The sequence below is a fragment of the Oculina patagonica genome, chromosome 2 (assembly GCF_052425735.1).
Source record: "Oculina patagonica isolate OP01 chromosome 2, crgOcupat, whole genome shotgun sequence".
Lineage (NCBI taxonomy): Eukaryota > Metazoa > Cnidaria > Anthozoa > Scleractinia > Oculinidae > Oculina > Oculina patagonica.
The window spans coordinates 7030591-7054752 of NC_135759.1; the positions used below are offsets into that span (position 1 = coordinate 7030591).

The 24162-nt window shown below is 37.6% G+C and overlaps 2 protein-coding genes across 2 annotated transcripts in view; both read right to left on the minus strand.

The window, feature by feature from the left end:
- LOC144642127 (uncharacterized) overlaps positions 1–21137 on the minus strand; it is a 41133-nt gene extending 19996 nt beyond the window's left edge. Inside the window, exons 1-2 of the mRNA XM_078501119.1 lie at positions 21114–21137; positions 19608–19782 (exon numbers count right to left, since the gene is read on the minus strand). Of these exons, the coding sequence (XP_078357245.1) occupies positions 19608–19782; positions 21114–21137 (199 nt within the window). The remainder of the gene's footprint in view (positions 1–19607; positions 19783–21113) is intronic.
- Positions 6771–11906, minus strand: LOC144642840 (uncharacterized). The gene is made up of 2 exons (XM_078501941.1): positions 10393–11906; positions 6771–10164 (listed from the first exon to the last, which is right to left on the minus strand). Exons 1-2 carry the CDS (start codon positions 10798–10800, stop codon positions 10027–10029), a joined length of 546 nt encoding a protein of 181 aa, XP_078358067.1. The 5' UTR covers positions 10801–11906; the 3' UTR covers positions 6771–10026.
- Positions 21138–24162: the final 3025 nt, after the last annotated feature.

The following is a 24162-nucleotide window of genomic DNA, read 5'->3' on the forward strand; positions in this document are numbered from 1 at the left end:
TGATGTTTTGATGCATTTAATTATGACGTCATGGTTCAAATAAGGAATTTTCTATCCCTTAGCTATTTTAAGCATAATACATCCAGAAATTCATTTAAAGCATTGTTAGTGTGCTGTAAAAATGATTTCAAGAATTTTTTGAGAGTTTTTACGCTGTTTCTGTAAAATCAAGCCCTTCAGTGACAATTGACCACGCCCTCTTAAACAAAATTCACCCTATCGCGGGAACCTTATCACGGGTGTAGTTTTGTTATTTTATCAAAGAACAAATGCGATTTTTGTATTAACAAATCGCTATAGTTGCAATAAGAAAGAAAAATATTGTTGTCGTGCCCCGCTGAAGCTAAGAGCTAGCGAACATCAAGAATGACGCCATTACAATTTTCATATATCGAGTTTCCCTTGTTTCAGCATTTCGTTTAAGTTTTGTGGTAAAATAAATGGAAATAACATCATAGTTAATGTCGTAATATATCATCGTTGTTATAGTTAGAGATAAAACTTTATTGATTGTCTTGTATATTGCTGAATCTAACTTATTTCACAATGCACTTTGTCTGTTATAGGCTCATGATAAAGACTTTGGTTGAACGCATGTAAAATTAACGAATTCAAAATGATCATAACATTGCTATTTACAGGCATACCAGGATTGTATTCTGCTCGTTCGTCTCGATCCGCGCTGCAAGCTCTCGCGGCAAATACGAAATTATTTCCACAGAACAAGACACAGCCAAGTTGCTTCTGTTGTCACTGTATAATTACGATTTTCATTTTTGGCGATGCTTGGAGTATCGATCAGACTGCGATGTTTCATCTCAGCAAACTTCTTCAGCAGTTGCAACGGTAGTTAATCTTGTGCTATACATCAAGGAGATGAATTTAGTTTGACATGGCAGTTGCACAGCTTGGTATACGATACTGTACATACAAAATTTGAGAAAAAAAAATTTCACTGAACTTGACTGCCTTCTTTCGAGTTTTCGTGCAGACTCGAATGGTTTCGCGACACACGTGACACTGAACACGCAACTCCGGTTACATCCGAGCGGACCCACGCGAGAACCCGCGCAATCTTGCGTGTATTCGCGCGGTTTATGACGTCGAAAATGGCGCAATTTGTGCTAAAAATAGCACAATTGTTCCATATCATGGGGACAACCTCAATCGCGCGCTTACGGTCTCCGTCCCCGATTATGGCTCCTGTTACTATATGTAACGATGAAATCAAAATGTCAACGTCTCCCAGTCACTTCCCAGACATTTGTATTTTTTAGTTATTGGTTGTTCAAATTCCAATCCCCTGGGGAAAAAGTTATTAATACCGCACATAACGATTACATGCTTTGATTAAATTCCTCTACCTAACTTTGTGGGATCTTAAAAAGGAGAGAAGGTACAGATTCAGTCTCCAAGCTGCCAAAAATTAATATAACAGGAAGACTATTTAACCCTTTTAGTGCTAAGTTTCTCTAAAAACCGGGTTTTTTACCGATAAACTAAATTTTTGGTGCTATGATCCTAAATTTCCCTTAACTTTGCTTAAAAAGCAATTTTCCACAATGCAGCAAGATTTTGATGAAGATTGCATGGAAATCGTTTCCACTGTTTTTTATTGCTCCTTTTCTTTCGTTCTTCTCGGCTTTGTTATTTCCACTTCTTTCTAGTGTATCCGTTCTTTCTTTAGACCAAAAAAGTTTTGATTAAAACATTGGTAAACCCTGAAAAGAGGACCTCGATCTTTTACAGGTGTTTTGGCCTGTTTAAGCACCGATTTTGCACCTAAAAGTGATTGACTTTTCTCGATTAGCTCTGTCAGGATACGACCGATACGCAAAATGAATGGTTATTTGGAAAGGTCAAACCTAGCTCTATCAGATGCTTATCACTAGAATCTGCTGACTATCAAATAAATGACGTCAAAAGTGGTTCATTGACTGCTCCTCCAAATGTCGACAAAAGTCGACTTTAGCAGTTAAAGAGTTAAACAAAAGGAACAGATGGACACAGGCCATGCTAACAACCTGACAACCGCCATTTCGTCGAATGTCCACACTCGCCCCCTCCCTTACCTCCCAAAAAACACAGAAACAACAAATAACTATTCAAAGTGGCTATGAGCCACTAAACTCGAAAAAGTTATTATGAAACAAGAATCGAAAACAACAAACTGACAAGGAGAAATTTGCTAAAACAAATGTTAGTTTAGTTTCATTGTCACCTAGCTGCTCATCGAGAGCAGGCCGAAAGGGCTTGTGATAGAGTTCCCATCGGTTACAAATTGTTTTCTTTCTTTTCATTTTTCCTTTTTGTTTTCTGAAGGTTAGGCAAAATAATAATATCATTATAAAAAATAAGTTTTGGTCTATTTCTAGAAAACTGACATTAATACAATATTTCGGCTGGTAGTTAAGCATGCATGTACCGTATTTATTCGGCTATAAACCGAGACCCTAGACTTTTAGTTTTTGGAACCAGTTAGACTCTGACAAAAAATAAACCCAAATCACTCGGCTATAAGCCGAGACCCGATTTTTCCTTCAAACTATAAAACAATCCACGTGCAGCGAATCACCATATTCGTTAAATCACAACTATGTAATTGAAAAACAACAAATCACTGATAAAGAATGAATTTATTCAGAATAGAACCGTACACAAGCGTGACAAAACATTCACCTGAGTTCAGAATCCAATCTCAAACAATCACGCATTCTTCCGAAAAGCAGTTATCGATCATCATGCCAAAGCTACTGGTTTTCAAACAACTACAACTTCAAATTGAAAGTTGTTGCCGAGGTAGAGATAGTTCAGAACAACTGCAAAATCGCCAGAGAATACGGGATGATTCCTGATGATTCAGTGAATCTTCAGTTCGTCACAATTGGCCAAGATGCTAGCGAAAAGATCAAGCAGATTAAGCGGGTGAACTTTAAATGTCATCAAAACGAAAAATGTGATGTTAACAGTATTTGTCGAGTATCCTCAATCCAATCAAACTCTTCTGAAGCGGTTTCTTTTAGCAGAGAACGTGAGAGAAGTCGTGGTATTTTAAGTTCTCGCTTTTGAACAAAAATATTACATGCAGCCGATTTCTGTCAGATCGTGTTACAATGTTTACCAAGCGCGTAGGAACGAACGCTTCTGATTGGCCAGTTTCTGGTGTCGCGACAACAAGTCAAATAGATCGATTCCTTCTTGACCCTCCTTCTCTTGAAAAGTCACGTTAGCAGCGATTCTGCTAGACTACGAGCAGTCCCTATTTTTTCGCAGAGTCCGTCGAGTTTGAAGCGAAATTTTTTTTCGAACTCTGCAAAAAAATAGGGACTGCTCATAGTCTATGATTCTACAAATTAACTAAACTTAAAGAAAGGAACAGAAGGAAAGGAACAGAAACAGTCTCAGGCAGAAATAATTATTGTACAAGAGATTGGGAGGAAAAAAATTGGGTCTCGGTTTATTTCCGAGTGTTTCGGTTTTTTGTCGGAGTCTAACTGTTTCTAAAAACCAAACTTTTAGAGTCTCGGCTTAAAGCTGAATAAATGCGGCATTTGAAGAAAACTGGCATTAATACAATATTTCGGCTGGTAATTAGGCATGTTAATATTATTTGACTTAACTAGAAATGTAGGTTATCAGAGGACAGGTCTAATTCTCTAGAGGCCGTAAAACACTTGCACGTATTGCGTGCCTATGTTTACAGGAATCGAGTGAAGGATGGAAGGAGTGAATTCACTTCGCCCACTACAACTCTTTTCCGAGTTAAAACCAATGAGCATACTCGCTTTAGCTTGATATAAGATGAAAGAACTGGCTGATTTTTAATGGTTTCCGACATTTCAGAGACTACCCGTATTTATTCTATTAAGCGCCAAACCTCGAATAAGCGCCCACCTAGCAAATCGAACAAGCGCCTACCGTGAAGGTAGGAAAAAATAATAAGCGCCCACAGGTTCTTAACAGGTTCTTAATTTCTAAAATTGATTAAAAATGTTTACTTTTAGGAAAATATGATATGATTAGTGCTTTATTTTGACATAACTCTTAAAGTCCAAAAATTTTTAAATTTTTGGCCATAAATTTCAACCGCGAGCCCACATTAGCATAAATTCGAAAAAATTGAAAAAAATTCAAAGCATAGCCCTAGGTGAACTATAACTATAAATATATACTTTACTTCGATTCGATGAATATTTTAGGCGTACGGAAATGATCTTGATTTTGCATCTCTCGGAAGCGGTTTCAGGGGTCTAAGACCGCACACTTTAAACACCTCAATTTCAAAATCAAAACGATATCTTTCGAAACAACAAATACATCATCAAAAAGAATAGATAATTATACACATTTTGAATGGATATTTTCTAAGTTTCAATCAATATTAAATATTAGGGAGATTTTTAATTCTTTACATCATTTCGAGACATTTCACGCAATGCAAAATTGATAAAATTCAGCGCCTAAAATCATTGCCTGGTACATGAGCTAAGGTGTAAAAGCTTATACCACGTGAAAGAACATTGTTTCTTCTTTAAAAATCCGTTTTCAAAACCATGGAAAACTAAAAAGACGATTTTTAACGGCCCGAAATGCAAGTAGTACTTTCGTGAATTTTGAGCTTCGCCGTAACGGCTTCGCGATGCTTGAAACTCACAAATAATAACAAATAAACATATTTAAACAAAACAGCTTTAAAGTGCTACTATGATCAAATTTTCACCCCTTGAAATTTTAGGTGTTTCTTAGAGTATTTAACGAAAGATTCAAAATGGCGTTTTCCGTTTTCAAATATCTTTTTTAGTTCCAGAGATATTTAAGCTTAACAAAAATCGTAAAATATGCAAATTAGAGGATTGATGACGTCATCTACTCAACCCAATTTTATTGCAAGTACAAAAATTGAGTTTTCTCAGTCATTTTTCTGCAGAGGCCAATAAAACTTGGCAGACTAATAGTTCTGCAGGTGATACACTTACACACTTAATAAAATTATGTTACCATGGCAACTAACACTTTTCCAGTCCACACCAATTTGCTTTTAATGTTTTAGAATTTTTCAGTTCGGAAAAATGGAACCCAGCCAAGGTGCCTGCCTAATCCATTCATATGCTTGCCAGAGCACGCATGTAAAGTATCATCGGCAAATATCGAAAAGAAATACCAGAATTGGCCAGAAAAGCCTTTAGCATCGAGGGATCTGGAACCTAGTTTGTTGCCATGGCAACCAAATGGTTAAGTTCATCTTGTGAAACACAACTAGCAAAGTGTTACTGCAAAAAGGCAAAGAGTTCCGATACAAATTGGCTGAGATATCCCTATCTTCATATTTGATCAAAATTTGGTTGAGTCTATGACGTCACAACTTTGCTAATTTGCATATTTTAAAAACTTAAGAAAGACTTCCAGCAAATTTCAAATATCGTCCGGAAGAAATTGGAAAATCGATTTCCCTCATATTTTGCCCACAAATAGCCTTTAGCTAGCCTTGAAATTTGATGTAGTTGTTTTCGTCTCGAAGCGCTTTAAATCCGTGAAAAACTAGAAAAAGGAATTTCGCCCACAAGATCGCCGAAAATGGCCGAATACAAAGCTAAAATTTGGCAACCTTAGTTTTAACTTTGTTCGCGTGCAAAGAAGAACCTGAATTTTTGAATACGTTTTCTTGAACGGCAAGGTATTCAGCTTCTAAAACTAGGTAATAACTTGACTTGAGCGTCATTCGAGAATTATTTACTAATTTTGTAAAAATACCGATATCAACTGATGTGAAAATCCTTTATTTAGGGATAAAATTCAGATTGTTTTTTCGTCATGTGCCATAACTCCAAATTTCTTCAAACTTTGGCTGTGGAAGCCTTTTATGCTATTGTAACTTATGTAGGAAAATCAGCTTGGGTTCTCTTTTGAGAAATTTTTGAGGCGCCTCTGAAATAACCGAATTTTAACGAAATAACATCAGCAAATGTAATCAGCGGACTGTTGCCGTGTTTTGGCGCCAAGCGGTCTTGTCAAAAAAGGCAATTTAAGCCGACAGTTGTGTTACGAGTTCTTAGTACTCATGAGCCAATATCTTGTTTCCTAAATACAGGTAGAATTAACTCGATTTTAGCGCCAAAGTAACAATATTTAACTGGAACAAGCTGAATGAATTTCTCGAGTGTGAGACGTATCTTGACGAGTTGTCGATTTCATGTCGCAAGACGAAAATATAAACTAATTTGTATTGTGGGACCACTGCAATTAATGCATTTAAAGTAACACAATACCGAAAGAAAGATTTTCCAAATCAAATGTTAAGTAAAATCTAAGGTCTTCCGTAAACACTCCAAGTAATAAATGGTATAAAATTTTTAGTTTTGTGTGACATAGCGAAAATTAAAGAACACTGTAAGAAATGATCAAATTACAAACTGGACTGTTCGACACATATTTAGGAACGAAGCGAAATTAAACTTAACTACATCTTTGCGTGGTTTTTTGTTCAGTAGACCGCGAGTTTTTGATGGTCAATGGAAAGAGTTAACCGGCAGAAAGAATTAAAATTAGGGTATAAACATGGTTAGCTATGGAATAAAGCAGTGGATACACTGTGCGACATGAAGTCGATAAAGCTGCACGGTTAAGTAACGCTAATCCCAAGATACACCCTCTTTTCTACATTAGAACGTCTAATTTTCGGCCGAAAGATATGCCCTTTTTAAAAATTTTAAAACCAAAGTCAGATGCAACAGAGCGCCATTTGAAACAAGCCAAGCCCATTCCTACCCCCCCCCCCCCCGCCACTGAGGTGGGCGCATACCCCTACTCAATCTTCCCAAATTATTTCAACAACTGTGTGTCTATAAACGATAGGTAAGAACTAGGTGGTTTAGACGATCCTGCTTCATAGCGCTTTTTGGGGGTAATTCTTAAGACGTCGGAGAGCAGAACATGTCTGCTTTGAAGTCGCCGATGCCACCATTTCAAATACGATCTTACAGGTTGTGGACCTTTCCTAGTAGCGTTTTGGGAAGAGAGGTTTTGTTGAAAGATGGGAGGGGGGTGGAGGTAGGGGGGCTTGCCCCACTTTTTTGTTAGGGAGGGGGAATACAGTCCCCTGCTCCGTCACCTATGAAATTGGTACTGCAGTAAATTCATCCCTTACTGAAATGTACATATTTACGTCGCTAGTTAGTAATGTAAATTGTTGGTGGTTTCATGTCAGAATTTAAAAAGATCAGAGCCATAATCGAATTTGAAACGATCAGGGGCCATTATCGATGGCTCCTGAAAAAAAAAATTATTTCGTACCTGATTTGAAATAAAATTCGTTCTGTTTCCAGCATCGACGTTCTTAAAAAAATTAAAGGTTCTTATATAAAAAAGCGAGTATATATTCTTCCTGGCCTTGAACAATGTTGGTCACAGTTACTTCTGGCAGGAACAATTATTCGAAAAAGAAACCAAGAGATCCACGTATTGCTTCTTTCGTTTCACCTTAATATGACTGGTGTCGATTTCAAAGTGATTGCATATTTCTTTTAGCATTTGAATAGCAAAAGAAGACAGCTTCGAGGAACGGACGAGTTCACATAGGTTATAGCAGTCATAAACTATTGGATGCTCCAGTGACACTTCCTGCATGACTGTATTGGTCAACTCTTGAAGGGCACTCTCCCTCTCTGGGTTGTCCACTTCCTCATCACTAACATCTGCTACATCTTGCCGGCGTCGCTTAGCAGCCAGGCGACTAAAAAAGCTTGCTATCTGCTTGGAAGTCAGAAACTCGGCGCTTGTAAAGAAACGATTCCCTTCACTGTCCCTGGCTGTCATCATGGCTCTTGCAACAGAGTCTGGATCTGCTTTTCGCCCTGATGTCTCTCCATGTTACGCCGCAAAATATAATAATCGCCGCAAAATGTAATACTAACGCAAAATGTAATAACGATTGCCGCAAAATGTAATAATAACGCAAAATGTAATAACAATGACGCAAAATGTAATAACATTGACGCAAAATGTAATAATGTTGTTAACGCAAAATGTAATAACTTTTTAACGCAAAATGTAACAAATTTTCTAACGCGTAATGTAATAACGCAAAATGTAATAACTCTAAAATTTATATATATTTTGAAATCGTGTAGCCAAGCTCAGTGACATTCACTTTTGTTGGTTTTATGCGAATTCGGCATTATAGGCGTACCCTTCCTTTGCTTTAAGAAAAGCTCCAGTCTAACTCAACTTGCATACTTGGGATATTCCTCGACAAAACAGACCACAAATAGAGTGTTCTTAGTTTAAAATAAAAATAAAATAAATTCTGACAATCAATGCAAAGTGGGATTTAGACTGCCTACTGGCAGGGTCTGAAATATTCTGTGGACACTGACTGTTTTGTTTTTAGAATGGATTTACTAGAGAGATAACGTCGGAAAAAGGAAGTTTTCGGTGATTGTAATGAGTTTCAAGTTGATAATATTATGAAATCAGTGTGTGTTTTATATTTCCCAAGTTTACTGGAAAAGGCAGAGGACAAAGTATTCTTGTTGTCAGGGATCTTATTAACCATTCACTTTAACGTTCTTGTTTACCTTCTTCGATGAGAAAGTGTAAATTGCATAGGATTGTCGGTGACAAAAACTGACGTACGATTGACAACATAGACGACTATTTGCTTGTATCTGTTTTGCTATTATGACGGATTTGGGGGGGGGGGGGGGGTGTATTTTTTAAACCGCTCACTTTCTGTTTTCACTTGTCTCGAATGCTAAGAGACCAGTTTTACCAGCTCCAATGAAACACGTTTAATTTGTTACATTTCAATGTACAAAACAGACCCAACCTTTTGACAGTTGAGAGTCAAGGCTCCATCTCCTCCCAAATCCGATCTAAAAGGACAGCGGGGTTCACGGGGATAAAAAAATTCATATCTAAAGTAACTGCCAGAAAGAAATAGGTCTGGGAGGGGCAGTTGCTATATGGAATACACGAGGTTAATTATTGAGTACAATTTGCCTAATTCAGGAAACAAACATGTTATTTTAGTGTTATTACATTTTGCGTTATTACATTATGCGTTAGAAAGTTATTACATTTTGCGTTAACGAATTTATTACATTTTGCGTCAATTTTATTACATTTTGCGCTATTATTACATTTTGCGGCGATTATTATTACATTTTGCGTTAGTATTACATTTTGCGGCGATTATTACTATATGTGGCGAAACACTCCAAGATCGAATTTCTTTGTCAAGTAATCTCTCTGACTAGTATTGAATCTAGTTCTTTTAACTTGCGACGACCGCAATGCCCAGCCCATAGGAAGAGACACGCTTCCTGTCGGTCGTGGTTTAGGTACTTCTTTTAGGCAACAGAGATCGCAAAAAAAAAAACCGGCAAAATATTCTCAGGGTAGAGTGGAATCCCCAGTATGGTGCCACGCCTTTTTTATTTCAAAATCTAATTTTCCTGTGAGTAAACAACCAATAGATAGAGTTTTTTTTGAAATTCTGTAAGCAGTTGTATTTCTTTTTCAAATGGACTTACTTCTGGGGAGGGCTTACATACGATTGGAGGGGGGGGGAGGGGAGGCGAGGTTATTTTTAAATGGATGTTTGCAATGCATTTGCGTTTCTATTGGGTCGTGATTCCGTACGTTCTCTTTTTGGGGTATACAATACCAGAAGGCAAAGCTTTTTAAATTTAACACTTTAAACCCCCAAACAGTTCGTTTAGTCGTTTAGTGGGGTAGGGGGGTGGGACATTTTTTGTTATAACTAACAAAACAACCTCCACAGCATCAGCCTATAATCCGAAAAATTGTACTTTCTTGGCTTTAAATCGGGAGCACTTATTATCTGAAAGGTTCTTGCGTCAGGTTTTTAGGGAACTTATTTCTTGGAGGGAGGGGCTTTCCTGGGCGAGGGGGTGGGGGTTGGGGCTTTCGGATTTTACACTAGTAGTATCTTGTCTAGAATTGTTTTACACTGTTTACCACGCTCAGTACAAAAAAAGGTGAAAAGGGCTCACTTTTAGAGACTCACTATGGTAAGATTCTCCATGGGGACGAGCACTTCTGTTTCGTCACTAAGCTCTTCAGCAAGTGCCTCTCTGCTTTCTGTTGTAGATTCTGCTTCACAATCCAGTTTTGAAAGTAAAATACGACAGTTACGACAAACACCTAAAACAAATAAAAATTCAAATCAATATTAACATTGAATGGGACATTGTCATCAGTGTTTGTTTTTCCCGTGTGATGAGAAGAACTACTTTTGACAACAAAGTCACGTGAGCAGGCTGGCATATCCCTCAGAGTATGAATTTTTTGTTTACGAAAATGATCTTTAGTTTGTAAAGGAAATTACTACTTGTTTAATACCTATGTATGTTCATTGTAATCTGTACAAACCTGATCCGACGGCAACAAATACTCCTGTTCTCTGATTATCAACTTTGCTGCCCGTTTTCCAAGGCCTCTCTCTGCTTTAGGCCATCTTCTATCTTTGCTATGGCCCGATAATTTCTCAGGAACCTGGCATCGCTGAGATCCACGGCGCCATCCAGTTCCCAAGGAAGATCGGTGGTAGGGACAAATAGTGAACTGACCAATGTTTTGAGGAAAGGAAAAAACTGCTGCTCTGGCAAGAATCAAATCAACCTCTGTTTCGACATCTGAGATCCCCCATGTAGACTTATGCCCCGCTATTTCTCGAGTACAGTATAACAACGGAATAACTTCTGTCTTCTTCGCCTTATCTCTTCGCTCGTAGGTGCAGGAATCTCCGACAATAGCGCTAAAAGAACACTTCGCTCCCATACAGAAATAATGATAAGAAACACGTTTCCTTCAAACTCGCGTTCTAAGCGTTTCCCGCGCTAGTATCAAGGTTTTCTAATTTGAAAACGTCAATCAAGATCATTATCACGACCAAATGTAAAAAGTACGCCAAAGTATCCTGAGTGATGTGTTTTACGTATCGTGTTTTAAAGGTAAGCATTTTATTAGCATCTTATCTGCCAAATACATTAAATAATCTTGCCATCCTTTTTAACAGCGTTCGTTCACGAAGCAGTTTTACACATACTGTTTACATTACGGCGACAAGGAATCTACAGAAATCACGAAATGCCGACCACCAAATTAATTACCGACGTACGGGTAAAATAAATATTTCTTCTATTAATGACAGTGTTTTATCTAAGAATGAATTTTTTTGCCATGGTTTTTTAATTTCAAGAACCAATTTATATCTTAAGAACGGAGATATGTTTGTAAAGGAATTTCATAAGATATATTGGATGTTTCAACAAGCCCGCTGAAATGAACAACCAAAAACCATTGTTTACATTTGCTGATAATTTCGTTAAAATCTGGTTAATTTAGCGGCGCCTCGAAAATCTCTCGAAAGAAAACCCATGCTGAATTTTATACATAATCTATAACAGCATAAAAGGGTTCCACAGCCGAAGTTTGAAGAAATTTAGAGTTATGGCACATGGCGAAAAAAATTCTGAACTTTATCAATAAATTAGGGATTTTCCCATAAGTAAATAAAGGTATTTTTACAAAATTTGTAATTAATTCTCGAATGAAGCTCAAGTCAAGTTATTTCCTATTTTTAGAAGCTGAATACCTTGCCTTTCAAGAAAACGTATCCAAAAATTCAAGTTCTTCTTTGCACGCGAACTAAATTAAGACTTAGGTTGCCAAATTTTAGCTTTGTATTCGGTCATTTTTGGCGATCTTGTGGGCGAAATTCCCTTTTCTTGTTTTTCACGGATGTAAAGCGCTTTGAGACTAAAAAAACTAGATCAAATTTCAAGGCTAGCTAAAGGCTATTTGTAGACAAAAAATTAGGAAAATCGATTTTCCCAATTTCTGCCGCTAAATCAATTTTTTGATTGAAATCTGCTGAAAGTCGTTCTTAAATATCTCTGGAAAGAAAAGAGATATTTGAAAACTGTAAACGGCATTTTTCTTCTCATATAGAGTTCTTGAAAATATTTTAAAACGGCCACGAAAGGAAACAGGCGAATTTCATCGCAGTAGCACTTTAATAATACTTGTCAACAGGTACCAGAACATACTCGCGAGACTATTTGGCGTGGTGTTGTATCATTTCTAAGAAATAAAAAAACATTTTAGCCGTTTTATTTGACCTCGAGTTCCAAAGAAACAGAAAGCAAACACAGGTCACGTAGCGTTTGTTAAGGTCAAAGCACCCTTTATCAGATCAAATTGTAATCAATGAATTTCATTTGTAACACAGATAACAAGAGCTACAATCAAATAATGTTCATACCTTATAATAAGTAGTCAAAGCACCCTGGAAACTTTAAAAAATCCAATCGAAGCCCATCGAAAACAACATCTATTCCTCGCTGGTTTGAGTCAACTGTGCTTATCGTTAGCTTGCGTTACATAATGGATAGACCGCTGACAAGCTGTTATATTTTGCGGGCTTGATTCAACAGAAAAACGTTTATCCGTCATTTACAGTCTATTAAATATTTTATTATTGTTGTTAGTGACCCCTTCGACCCTAAATGTTTGTTAAGTAAACTAAAGCGTGACCTTAACTCGGGTGACTTTCAACAGATGCCGCTTAGGAACGAACCTTTATTTTCTTAGGGGAGGGGTGGACATTAGTCAAATAAATTGCTGCAGACTAAAACCGGCTGAAATAATCGTGCAAGAAAGCCAAAAAATTAATTTCGTTAAATGAAAATGAAACATGTGAAAAATAAATATCTAGCTCAGAAAAAATTACCCCTCCCGTCTCCCACCTTCTCAAAAAATGTTTTTTAGCTCACTTATCTAAATAAATACATCGCCTGTTGTGTCATTTGGTTTGACTATCTTTCTGTAATATTCATTGTTATTGGCTATTCCTTTATTTGAAAATATATCCTTTACTCAACAACTTCAAGATGAACTAAATGGGTCAAGTTATTATTAAGCAATTTATCAATTAGTCTTTGCTATATTTATAGTAAATATTGAGTTAAGTCCGAAAAACGTTTTTTCGACAAAAGTAGCCCTCTGGAGGTATTGTGTAACCTTAAAGCAGCTCTCCAATCAGTTGCAATAGTCAACATTTAAGTCTTAAACCCTCGTGCAAGAACACGACCCAACAAGATCTGAACTGAAACTAATATAAGGCGCCTTTCGCTTTGATGATTGGGCCTCGATGTCCATGTTGTAGAAATCGCAGATTGACCGCAGTTGTGCAACACTGAGTTTGGTCAGCTTGTTACTAGTATACAAGGAACATATATTAAGTGTATCATACACGATGGAATGAACCAGTTGGCACTGGTCTAGGATGGATGCACGAGCAAAGAAAAGGCTTTTTCCTCTTGGGCCGCCAGAAGGTCGTTATCATCGGTTACATGAGCTGACTGAGATGTCGCGTGTTTCAATTTTGCAGCGATACGCGAGAAGTGTCCCTGAATCTGCTGCGCAGTTAGGAACTCGTCAACCTGAAAGAGCCGCTGACCATTTTCCTTCCTTGCGTATCGCATGTCCCGAGATACTTTTTCAGGGTCGGATTTGTGGCCAGTATCCTGCCCGTTCTGGAACTTAGCATCCAGGTACTGGAGCTCATTGTCGTTAAAACGGCTGGCCTTCTTTGAAACTTTTTAGAACCCAGCCTTGCTCTAGGGGGGCCTCTGGGCACTCTTCATGATCAGTTGTCGTCGGGACAGCTAATGTTGTACTGACAACCTTGAGCGCCATTTGCTGTTCGGAAAGTGCAAACTCGTTTCTGAGAAGCACACCCTTTTTGACCAGGCAGTATTGGCGTACGCTAAGAAGATTTAAGAGGGTTGTTCCCTTCAGCCAACACTAGCTGTCCCGACGACAACTGATCATTAAGAGTGCCCAGAGGCCCCCCTAGAGCAAGTCTGGGCTCTAAAAAGTTTCAAAGAAGGCCAGCCGTCTTAACGACAATCAGCACCAGTACCTGGATGCTAAGTTCCAGAACGGGCAGGAGACTGGCCACAAATCCGACCCTGAAAAAGTATCCCGGGACATGCGATACGCAAGGAAGGAAAATGGTCAGCGGCTCTTTCAGGTTGACGAGTTCCTAACTGCGCAGCAGATTCAGGGATACTTCTCGCGTATCGCTGCAAAATTGAAACACGCGACATCTCAGTCAGCTCATGTAACCGATGATAACGACCTTCTGGCGGCCCAAGAGGAAAAAGCCTTTTCTTTGCTCGTGCATCCATCCTAGACCAGTGCCAACTGGTTCATTCCATCGTGTATGATACACTTAATATATGTTCCTTGTATACTAGTAACAAGCTGACTAAACTCAGTGTTGCACAACTGCGGTCAATCTGCGATTTCTACAACATGGACATCGAGGCCCAATCATCAAAGCGAAAAGCACCTTATATTAGTTTCAGTTCAGATCTTGTTGGGTCGTGTTCTTGCACGAGGGTTTAAGACTTAAATGTTGACTATTGCAACTGATTGGAGAGCTGCTTTAAGGTTACACAATACCTCCAGAGGGCTACTTTTGTCGAAAAAAACGTTTTTCGGACTTAACTCAATATTTCTAATGAGAGAACATTTCGATATACAATTGAGGATAAAAATAAGCAAAAAAATGGGCCACGAAGTTTCGAACTCATCTTGAGTTCATTATCAAGTAGATATGAGTAAAATAGCGGTCGAGTTAAGTTTAAATGCAAATAGAGGTGATAGAGTATATTAGAATATTTTAAAAGCAGTGTTTCGCGGTCAATAGCGTTCACAGTGTTAGTGCGTGCGGTATTTAATTTGGTAAATACTTTCGCACGTATCGAGTCCGCCTGCGTGTTTAGTGCTGGTTTTCTCTCGCGAATTATAAGCATTTCGTTCACTAAACAATCCAGTTTCCCTTGGCATTTCTTTAAGACGGAAAATATATTTCTTATGTCAGGACTCTCGACACCGTGGATTTCTTTTAAGTGCTTGCCAATTACAGAGGTTTTGTGTTCACCTATGCGCTGATGTAGATGTCGTGTGGTGTAACCCACATAATCAGCATCACACTGATCACATTTAAAAAAATAAACAACGCATTGATTGTTCACCAAAGTAGGCTTCTCCTCTTGTAACTTCAGCTTGTCGCCGATTTTAGCACTTGGTAAACCGGTTGTAGCTCAGTTCCAATTTTCTTCCCAAGATCTTTCAGCTGTTTGCGTACTGCGTCAGCGGATTTCTGATCTTTGAAAGGTCGTAATCCGCACGGGTTTGTTTGTTTCTTGGTCAGCTTCAAAGATTTCACCACAGGGTTGGGCTACAGAATTGACAAACGTTGCAATTGTCAAGTTGACGAGGATAAGTGGGTACTTGAGCTTTACAATCATCCGTTTGAGTTGTTCACATTCAACTGCAAAAGACTCCTTTGACGAGGAGAGACGGTATGCCCGGTTAAGCATGGTTTTCAATAGGGATCTTTTGTAGCGCTGATCAACATGGCTCTGGTAATGAAAGAGTAAGCCAGTATTCGTTTGTTTCCGATAGACGCTCGTTGTTAGTTGGCAGTCTATTTTCTCAATCATCATACCGAAGAACGGCAGCTTGTTGTTCTCGGCAATCTCCATTGTGAACTGTATACAACAGCTCAAGTACCCACTTATCCTCGTCAACTCGACAATTGCAACGTTTGTCAATTCTGTAGCCCAACCCTGTGGTGAAATCTTTGAAGCTGACCAAGAAACAAACAAACCCGTGCGGATTACTCTACCTTTCAAAGATCGGAAATCCGTTGACGCAGTACGCAAACAGCTGAAAGATCTTGGGAAGAAAATTGGAACTGAGCTACAACCGGTTTACACAAGTGCTAAAATCGGCGACAAGCTGAAGTTACAAGAGGAGAAGCCTACTTTGGTGAAAAATCAATATGTTGTTTATTCTTTTAAATGTGATCAGTGTGATGCTGATTATGTGGGTTACACCACACGACATCTACATCAGCGCATAGGTGAACACAAAACCTCTGTAATTGGCAAGCACTTAAAAGAAATCCACGGTGTCGAGAGTCCTGACATAAGAAATATGTTTTCCGTCTTAAAGAAATGCCAAGGGAAACTGGATTGTTTAGTGAACGAAATGCTTATAATTCGCGAGAGAAAACCAGCACTAAACACGCAGGCGGACTCGATACGTGCGAAAGTATTTACCTAATTAAATACCGCACGCACTAACACTGTGAACGCTATTGACCGCGAAACACTGCTTTTAAAATATTCTAATATACTCTATCACCTCTATTTGCATTTAAACTTAACTCGACCGCTATTTTACTCATATCTACTTGATAATGAACTCAAGATGAGTTCGAAACGTCGTGGCTTATTTTCGCTTATTTTTATTCTCAACTCAATATTTACTATAAATATAGCAAAAACTAATTGATAAATTGCTTAATAATAACTTGACCCATTTAGTTCATCTTGCAGTTGTAGAGTAAAGGATATATTTTCAAATAAAGGAATAGCCAATAACAATGAATATCACAGAAAGATAGTCAAACCAAATGACACAACAGGAGATGTATTTAGATAAGTGAGCTAAAAACCATTATTTTTTGAGAAGGTGGGAGACGGGAGGGGTAATTTTTCCTGAGCTAGATATTTATTTTTCACATGTTTCATTTTCATTTAACGAAATTAATTTTTTTTGGCTTTCTTGCACGATTATTTCAGCCGGTTTTACTCTGCAGTCCACCCCTTCCCCCTGCCCCTAAGAAAATAAAGGTTCGTTCCTAAGTGGCATCTGTTGAAAGTCACCCGAGTTAAGGTCACGCTTTAGTTTAATTAACAAACATTGAGGGTCGAAGGGGTCACTAACAACAATAATAAAATATTTAATAGACTGTAAAGAACGGATAAACGTCCTTCTGTAGATTCAAGCCCGCAAAATATAACAGCTTGTCAGCGGTCTATCCATTATGTAACGCAAGCTAACGATAAGCACAGTTGACTCAAACCAGCGAAGAATAGATGTTGTTTTCGATGGGCTTCGATTGGATTTTTTGAAGTTTCCAGGGTGCTTTGACTACTTTTTATAAGGTATGAACATTATTTGATTGTAGCTCTTGTTATCTTTGTTACAAATGAAATTCATTGATTACAATTTGATCTGAAAAAGGTTCCTTTAACCTTAACAAACGCTACGTGACCTGTGTTTGCTTTCTGTTACTTTGGAACTCGAGTTCAAATAAAACGGCTAAAATGGTTTCTTATTTCTTAGAAATGATACAACACCACGCCAAATAGTCTCGCGAGTATGTTCTGGTACCTGTTGACAAGTATTATTAAAGCTGTATTGTTTAAATATGTTTATTTGTTATTCTTTTGTGAGTTTCAAGCATCACGAAGCCGTTACGGCGAAGCTCAAATTTCACGAAAGTACTCCTTGCATTTCGGGCGGTTAAAAATCGTCTTTTTAGTTTCCCATGGTTTTGAAAACGGATTTTTAAAGAAGAAACAACGCTCTTTCACGTGGTATAAGCTTTTACACCTTAGCTCATGTACCAGGCAATGATTTTAGGCGCTGAATTTTGTCAATTTTGCCTTGCGTGAAATGTATCAAAATGATGCAAAGAATTAAAAATCTCCCAAATATTTAATATTGATTCAAACGTACAAAATATCCATTCAAAATGTGTATAATTATCTATTCTTTTTGATGATGCATTTGTTGTTTCGAAAGAGATCGTTTTGATTTTGAAATTGAGGTGTTTGAAGTGTGCGGTATCAGACCCCTGAAACCGCTTCCGAGAGTTGCAAAATCAAGATCACTTCCGTACGCCTAAAATATTCATCGAATCGAAGTAAAGTATATATTTATAGTTATAGTTCACCTAGGGCTATGCTGTGAATTTTTTTCTAATTTTTCGAATTTATGCTAATGTGGGCCCGCGGTTGAAATTTCGAATAAATACGGTACTTACTCTGATGAAAACGAACATTCGTGGAGGAAAAGCAAATATATCTATGAACACGCGTGTGGTCGCGCGTGATGACACGTGAACGGGCCGTACCGCTGACTGAAACGGCAGGCTCAATATAAATCCAAGATGGCGGGGGATAGCGGCTGTTTATTTCCAGTTAAATTTATATCATGTAAACTGGCTGAGAGAACTGTCCCTCCGTGAACTTTGAATAGCTCTTTGAATGACTTTATTGACAACCTGTTTATACCTTTTACGAAGTATGAACCACGATGGATTGGCTGAGTTCAGCGCGCCTCAAAACAACAGTACACATGTCAACTGAGATCGAAGTACAGCAAGAAGAACAAAATATTCAGAAGAAAGCATCTAAGTGTCGATAAGTGGCATGTATGTAGCATTACTTTCTTGTTTCTTAACTTTGATGTGCCTAGATGTTGGATTGAGCGAGCTTGTGAAGAAAATCTTTCGCTGTTGTATTTACATTCGCTATCACAACATTACCGAATTAAGAAGCTTATATGGCTCTGAAAATGCTCCGAAAAATGCCCTAGGTGCCTAAGTCACGTGTGTTTAGCTCCTCAGTACGGATAAAATATATTGGTCCCCAAACATTTTGTGCCATTTTTGTGAAGTTAAATGATGGATTTCATTACCCATGTAAGAATAATGTATATAAGTTGTTGCTCATGGGATATATTTGGCACTAATTGAAGGCTATTTCCAGCAGTACGAAATGTGTACCTTCCAAAAATCTGTTTGAGGAGAAGAAATCAAATTGAACAGTTGAAGTAAATTATTGTACTTAAAGCCTTGTAACCACAGAATATAATGCAGTGAATTTTATTTTCAGAAGTCTTTTTTTCTTGTGGAACTGGTCATTCAAAGTCAGCTAATTAAATATGCATAAATTAGTGAAAAATGGTCAATTTTGCCAAAGGAGCCATAACTCCAAGGGAATAAAATATTTTGAGCTAATGTTTTGCCACAGTGAATAGCTCACCATACCCAGCATTTATGCTAAGTTTGGGCGAAATCAGGGATTTGAGCTGTATTACCTATTGCCTGGTCCACTCTTGGATGCACACATAAAATAAAGCGTCGAAACAGGGAAATTCTCATGTATGAAAAATTCTGGGTTGGGGGCTCCTTTAGCGTCTCTAAACCCCTTACCCCCATTCTCGGACCAAGAAAGGCTCAAAAAACCTACCCAAATCAGACTAAGCAAAGACGAGAAGGTCTAAGCTATTGTGAGCCACATTTATACTACAACATCCACAAATTATTTTGTAACAATTCAAAACGAACTTATTTAGATAAGCAGAATGATTTGAATTACACGTAAGTTTTTCCTATCTCAGATAAAACAGCAAAAAAGAGAACCTAGATTCAGACACGTACTTTTTTGTGGTTTGCAACGATAAGAAATGGAATCAGCAAATTTTTCGTAAACTAATTTACCCTCCGGAAATATGTTCGTCATAAGAAGACGTAAAGTTACATCAACAATAGATAAATTGAAGTATTTCAAAACATCAAAAAGCCTATCGGATAGGTTTTTTGAAGTTTCGACACTACTGCCTGAATGATATCAAGGTACTGTAGGTCTCAAGCCTTCTTTCTTTTATGACTAAGGTTGATATTCTAGCCACTTCATGTCCATCAGTCTCACCTGTTGGTCCGTTTGCTCCATGTTTTCCATCGACTCCATTAGCGCCAGCAGGGAGAACACTGCCGAACGTCTGGTTCAAGGTCGGAGCACTAAGATCCAATTGGCTTCCATTAACGAATACAATTTTGCGGCTAAAAATTGTCAAGTTTTTCATCCCTCTCATTTTAACGGTCCCCTGAACATAAAGACAAATAAAACATAAAAGAGCTTTATGCATTAGATAAAAAGTCTAGTTTGATATCAATATCTGTTTATTTCCAATCATGTAGAACATATTCTTTCCTCAATATAAATTTTTCCTATATTTATGAAAGGTAAAATTACGTGACTGCCAGCCAGAAAATATAAGTTCCATTATTTTAAATCCATGTCAATAAGGATGCATTCTTATAATTTTTGCTTGCAGATATAGATTTATAATATAGATAGGAGTCTACGCGCGCTCTGATTGGCTAAAAACCTATGTTTTATCAGAGTATAAAACATAGAAAAATCATGTTTTATTGTTTTTCGTCAGCTTTCCTCGAGTGCTTCGCGCGTCGTTGACTGTTCGTTGGCTATAACCACTCGTATCCAACAAGGGCGAATGGAATAATTGTTTTATTAAATTCCTTTTAAGTATAAATCCACTGGACATTTCATTTTGATGTAAACGAAGTGAGGCGCGAAAAATTGTGGCGCGGTGTCCACTGCTTGAGTTGAATGAAACTCGCAAGGAAAGCGAGCGAGAGAGTTTTCTTTCGAAGACTTTTCTTCGACAATCTCCTCTTAAATCGTCTATTCATGCTGGAACTTGATTGTGACAACAATTAAGGTTTACGGGAATATCCGAAGCAATAGCTTTTCGGGAAATTATACGCCTTGTTCAAGTCGAACGAAGCAAGGGACGGATGTCATCGAGACTACTATATTATGCTGAGACGAAATTGTACTCGGTGCAGTTGGTGAAGTTTATCGAAGTTCAAAAAGACAAGATCAAGATTAAAAGGTAACAAACTTACCTGAAATGCTTAGCCTTATTTTACGTCGAATACTGAATGAAATTGTGTCAGTTTTCTGGTCTTCCCGTAAACTATTTTCTGCTTTTCATTTTTGTTTACTCGCTCTTGTTGTACATATTTTTAATTAAACTTTTCACTCGCGGTGTCTAAAATCTATATCATAAAGCAAAGAAAGAAGCCTAAGCCATGTTTTATACTGTCATAAAACACTCGGGGCATTTGAGAACACTCGAGAAATGTAGAAAACATTCGCCTGCGGCTCATGTTTTCTACATTTCCCTCGTGTTCTCAAATGCCCGTCGTGTTTTATGACAGTATAAAACATGGCTTAGGCTTCTTTATTTGTTAAATAGACATACGAATTTGGAATAATATTTTATAAAATAACATATATATTTTTCTTTCGTCTTTAGTGTAAAAGAAGCATATTAAACGACGTTTTTTTAATATCTGTATTTGTTTTTCTTTACTAAAGCCGGAGTTTGGTATAAACTTCAATATGTACCTTTACATATACCGTGTCGGCCATAACCGTTAGCTGGATATTATTAGAAGACTCTTGAATTTCATCAAGATTGACATTTTTCTTATTTTTGAGATGCTCTCGAATGTAGTCCATGTGTACTTTCCGACCAAGTACCTTGTAACCATCTATACGCAAAAAAGACAAAAATAAAATAAATAAGCATGAATTTAACACAATCGCAAGTATAATTTTAACCAAGTCCTGGATTTAAACCTTATTTTCAAATTTTTTTTGAAACTTCCGAAAAATTTTGAACGATTATTATCCTCCGGGATTCGTCTCTTTTAAAACACCTTACATTGATCCTGTTTCCTCTCAAAACAGGATTCTTCGAAAGCGTTGTTGTATAAACTCAGCTATTAAATAAGCTTTTTCGCCTTTTAGGATCAGCAATATGTTTCGCGTAATTGACAGTCAGTCAATCAACCAAGCAAGCAATCATGAAAGGAGTAATGTCACGGAGATTCCGCAGATTTTTGGTCTAAAAACTGTTCTGAGATTAGTGGTAGGCAACTTAACCCATACAAAAACTTATGTTTGAACCTCTAAAGGAAGAAATAGCCTTAATTTGCGGATAGAAATGAAGCTACGAAAATATATATCGATTATTTGAAGATGCGCGTAAACAACTTGAAGAAGTAAGCCTTACATTTTCAAGTTGCAATCCGTTTCCATCCTAGCTATCCGCAGCCAAAGTCGCTCGTTAACAGTTTCGGTTCTCTAATATAGCAATTTTTAATAAAACTGGACTATTATTTTTAGGTTTCCTGCGACACAAATATAACTTTGGCTTTTAAAAAATCAGTGTCCTAGTTCCTTTAAATAATCCATCGATCGATTATCTTTGTGTTACCTGCTCCGTCGTGAACAACTGAGGGCGTTTCGAACCACCTCATGTTATCAAATTCAATATCCTTGTCGAATGCTTTAGTACCAGCAGTCAAAGACGCACAGCCTTCCCCTAAAAATGTCGTAATAAAGTTACAAGTATCATGACAAATACCTTAATCAGATTATTAATTTAGTCATTTTTTGTGTATCAAAGTAACCAAGTGCTCTCCAGATTTGATCGACAATAACCTTGAGGTTTGAAATTCCGTGTAATGCTTGGCTTTCTACTGTCACGTTTTTTTAAATGCGTCAGTGTGAGTTGATTTAAATGAAAGGCCATAGTATCAAAATAAGGTGGAAATCTGTGGAAGGTCTGCGTGTAGGGAAAGTTGAACCACAATCAACTTTTTTCCAAAGACGCAAGTCCATATATTTTTCTTTATTATTCATTCAAAATATTTCTCTGTTTCTGATTGGCTTTCGGTCCCCGGTTAATTCCAGCTAACCAGCTAGCGCCGACCAAATTTGGAAGAAATTCCAATATCAAAAATTAATGGATCGTAACCTCGTTCCCAAGAATCGCTAACGTCACGCTACTGAACGGCTTTGCTGCCGAGAAGAATGGCCGCTAGATTTGAGCATTACGAAAAGGTAAAATTTTAAAGTTATTAGAAGACAAGGAAAGTCAAAACACGGAAAAAGCAACGAAGGGGAGTCGATCGTTTTTGATAGCGTATCTTCAAGAGGAAAAGATCCCTGATCCAGCCACAGCGGAGGACTTGGAGCGGTTTTACGAAAATTTTACATCGATGTAAGCAAGAACGATGGAAACCTGTACTCGAAAACATCGCTTTGTGTCATCGATTTAGCTTCAATAGACACTTCAAGCAAGTCCTAAATATCGACATTATAAAGGACAAGAAATTTAATGAAGGTAACCGAGTTTTTGAAGTTTAAATCAAATTTAAAAGCGAACGTTGTTATGTATTTGTCTACTTTGCCTACTGTAAGAACCCTATTAAACTCATTTTTGTGCATTTGGAGCTCTGGAAATATTTTGAATGAATAATAAAACAATTATTGAATTCGGCTTTCGTATGATATGAAGAATTATGCAGATCTCGGAGGGTGTTACTCAACCTCATCCAATAATTGCTAAATATTTTACTGTGCACGAGTCAGTAAGACAGCAAAGTCACTAAAATACTCGATTAACTCTACTTGTTAGAAGCAAAACAACGCATCAGGTTTTCTCCAGCTGTAGACTTAAGCAAAATTGTAATTTTACTTTGGAATGCTGGTTGAGTATATTTCCGACATTTTTCTTGGTTCAGCAGATAACATAGTGATCAACATGTACATCAAAATGCCTTGCAGCAGGGTTGGTCTTATAAGTTCAATGAGTAATTGTTGAACTGTACTTTCAAATAGTGCAAGGAAATATCTTGTTATTCCTTTACAATAAAAAATCTAAGAATAGTATCACCTTCTTCGCAGTTTTTGCCGTGATATCCAACTGGGCAATCGCAGCGGTAATCTGCCACAAGGTCCACACATGCCCCGCCATTCCTGCAGGTTACGGATGCACAATCGTCGACATCTAAAATTTTAGAAGTACTACAGTCATCTCGAAAACACAATGAAAAGTTACAAAAATGCTCCTTCCCTGATCCAAGAAATAGTGAGCCCTTCGAAAAAAAATCATGCCACTTAAAGCCCCCTACGCCTCCCCCCCCCCCCATCACGTATTAACGCTCATGTTGGATGTTCAATTAACTAAATAATAATAACTATGATGATGATTATATTATTATTATTATAAAAAATAAGACCAAACAATAGCTAGGCGAATGAAGGAGTTGTCTATGGCGTTAGGGTCACCACTGTTCTTTTACGCTATACGTCAGGAAAAGTAAACGCTCGTGAACCACGCACATGGCCGAACGTGATAAAGTAAATGTAGCGCTATGACAATGAAACCCAATAACAATCTGAAAAAAAAAACAAATCCTACAACTAATAAAAAATGCTTTTTTTTATTCACGGCACTATTTAGATAGCGAGGCCTTGTTTATGTAAATAGGTTGTCGCATTCTCTGTAGTTCCAAACATATTTGCAATTGACTGTCTCAACAAATTAGTGAGTATTACTTGTTTCACAGTTCCTTCCGGAGAATCCTCGTTTGCATTCACAGTT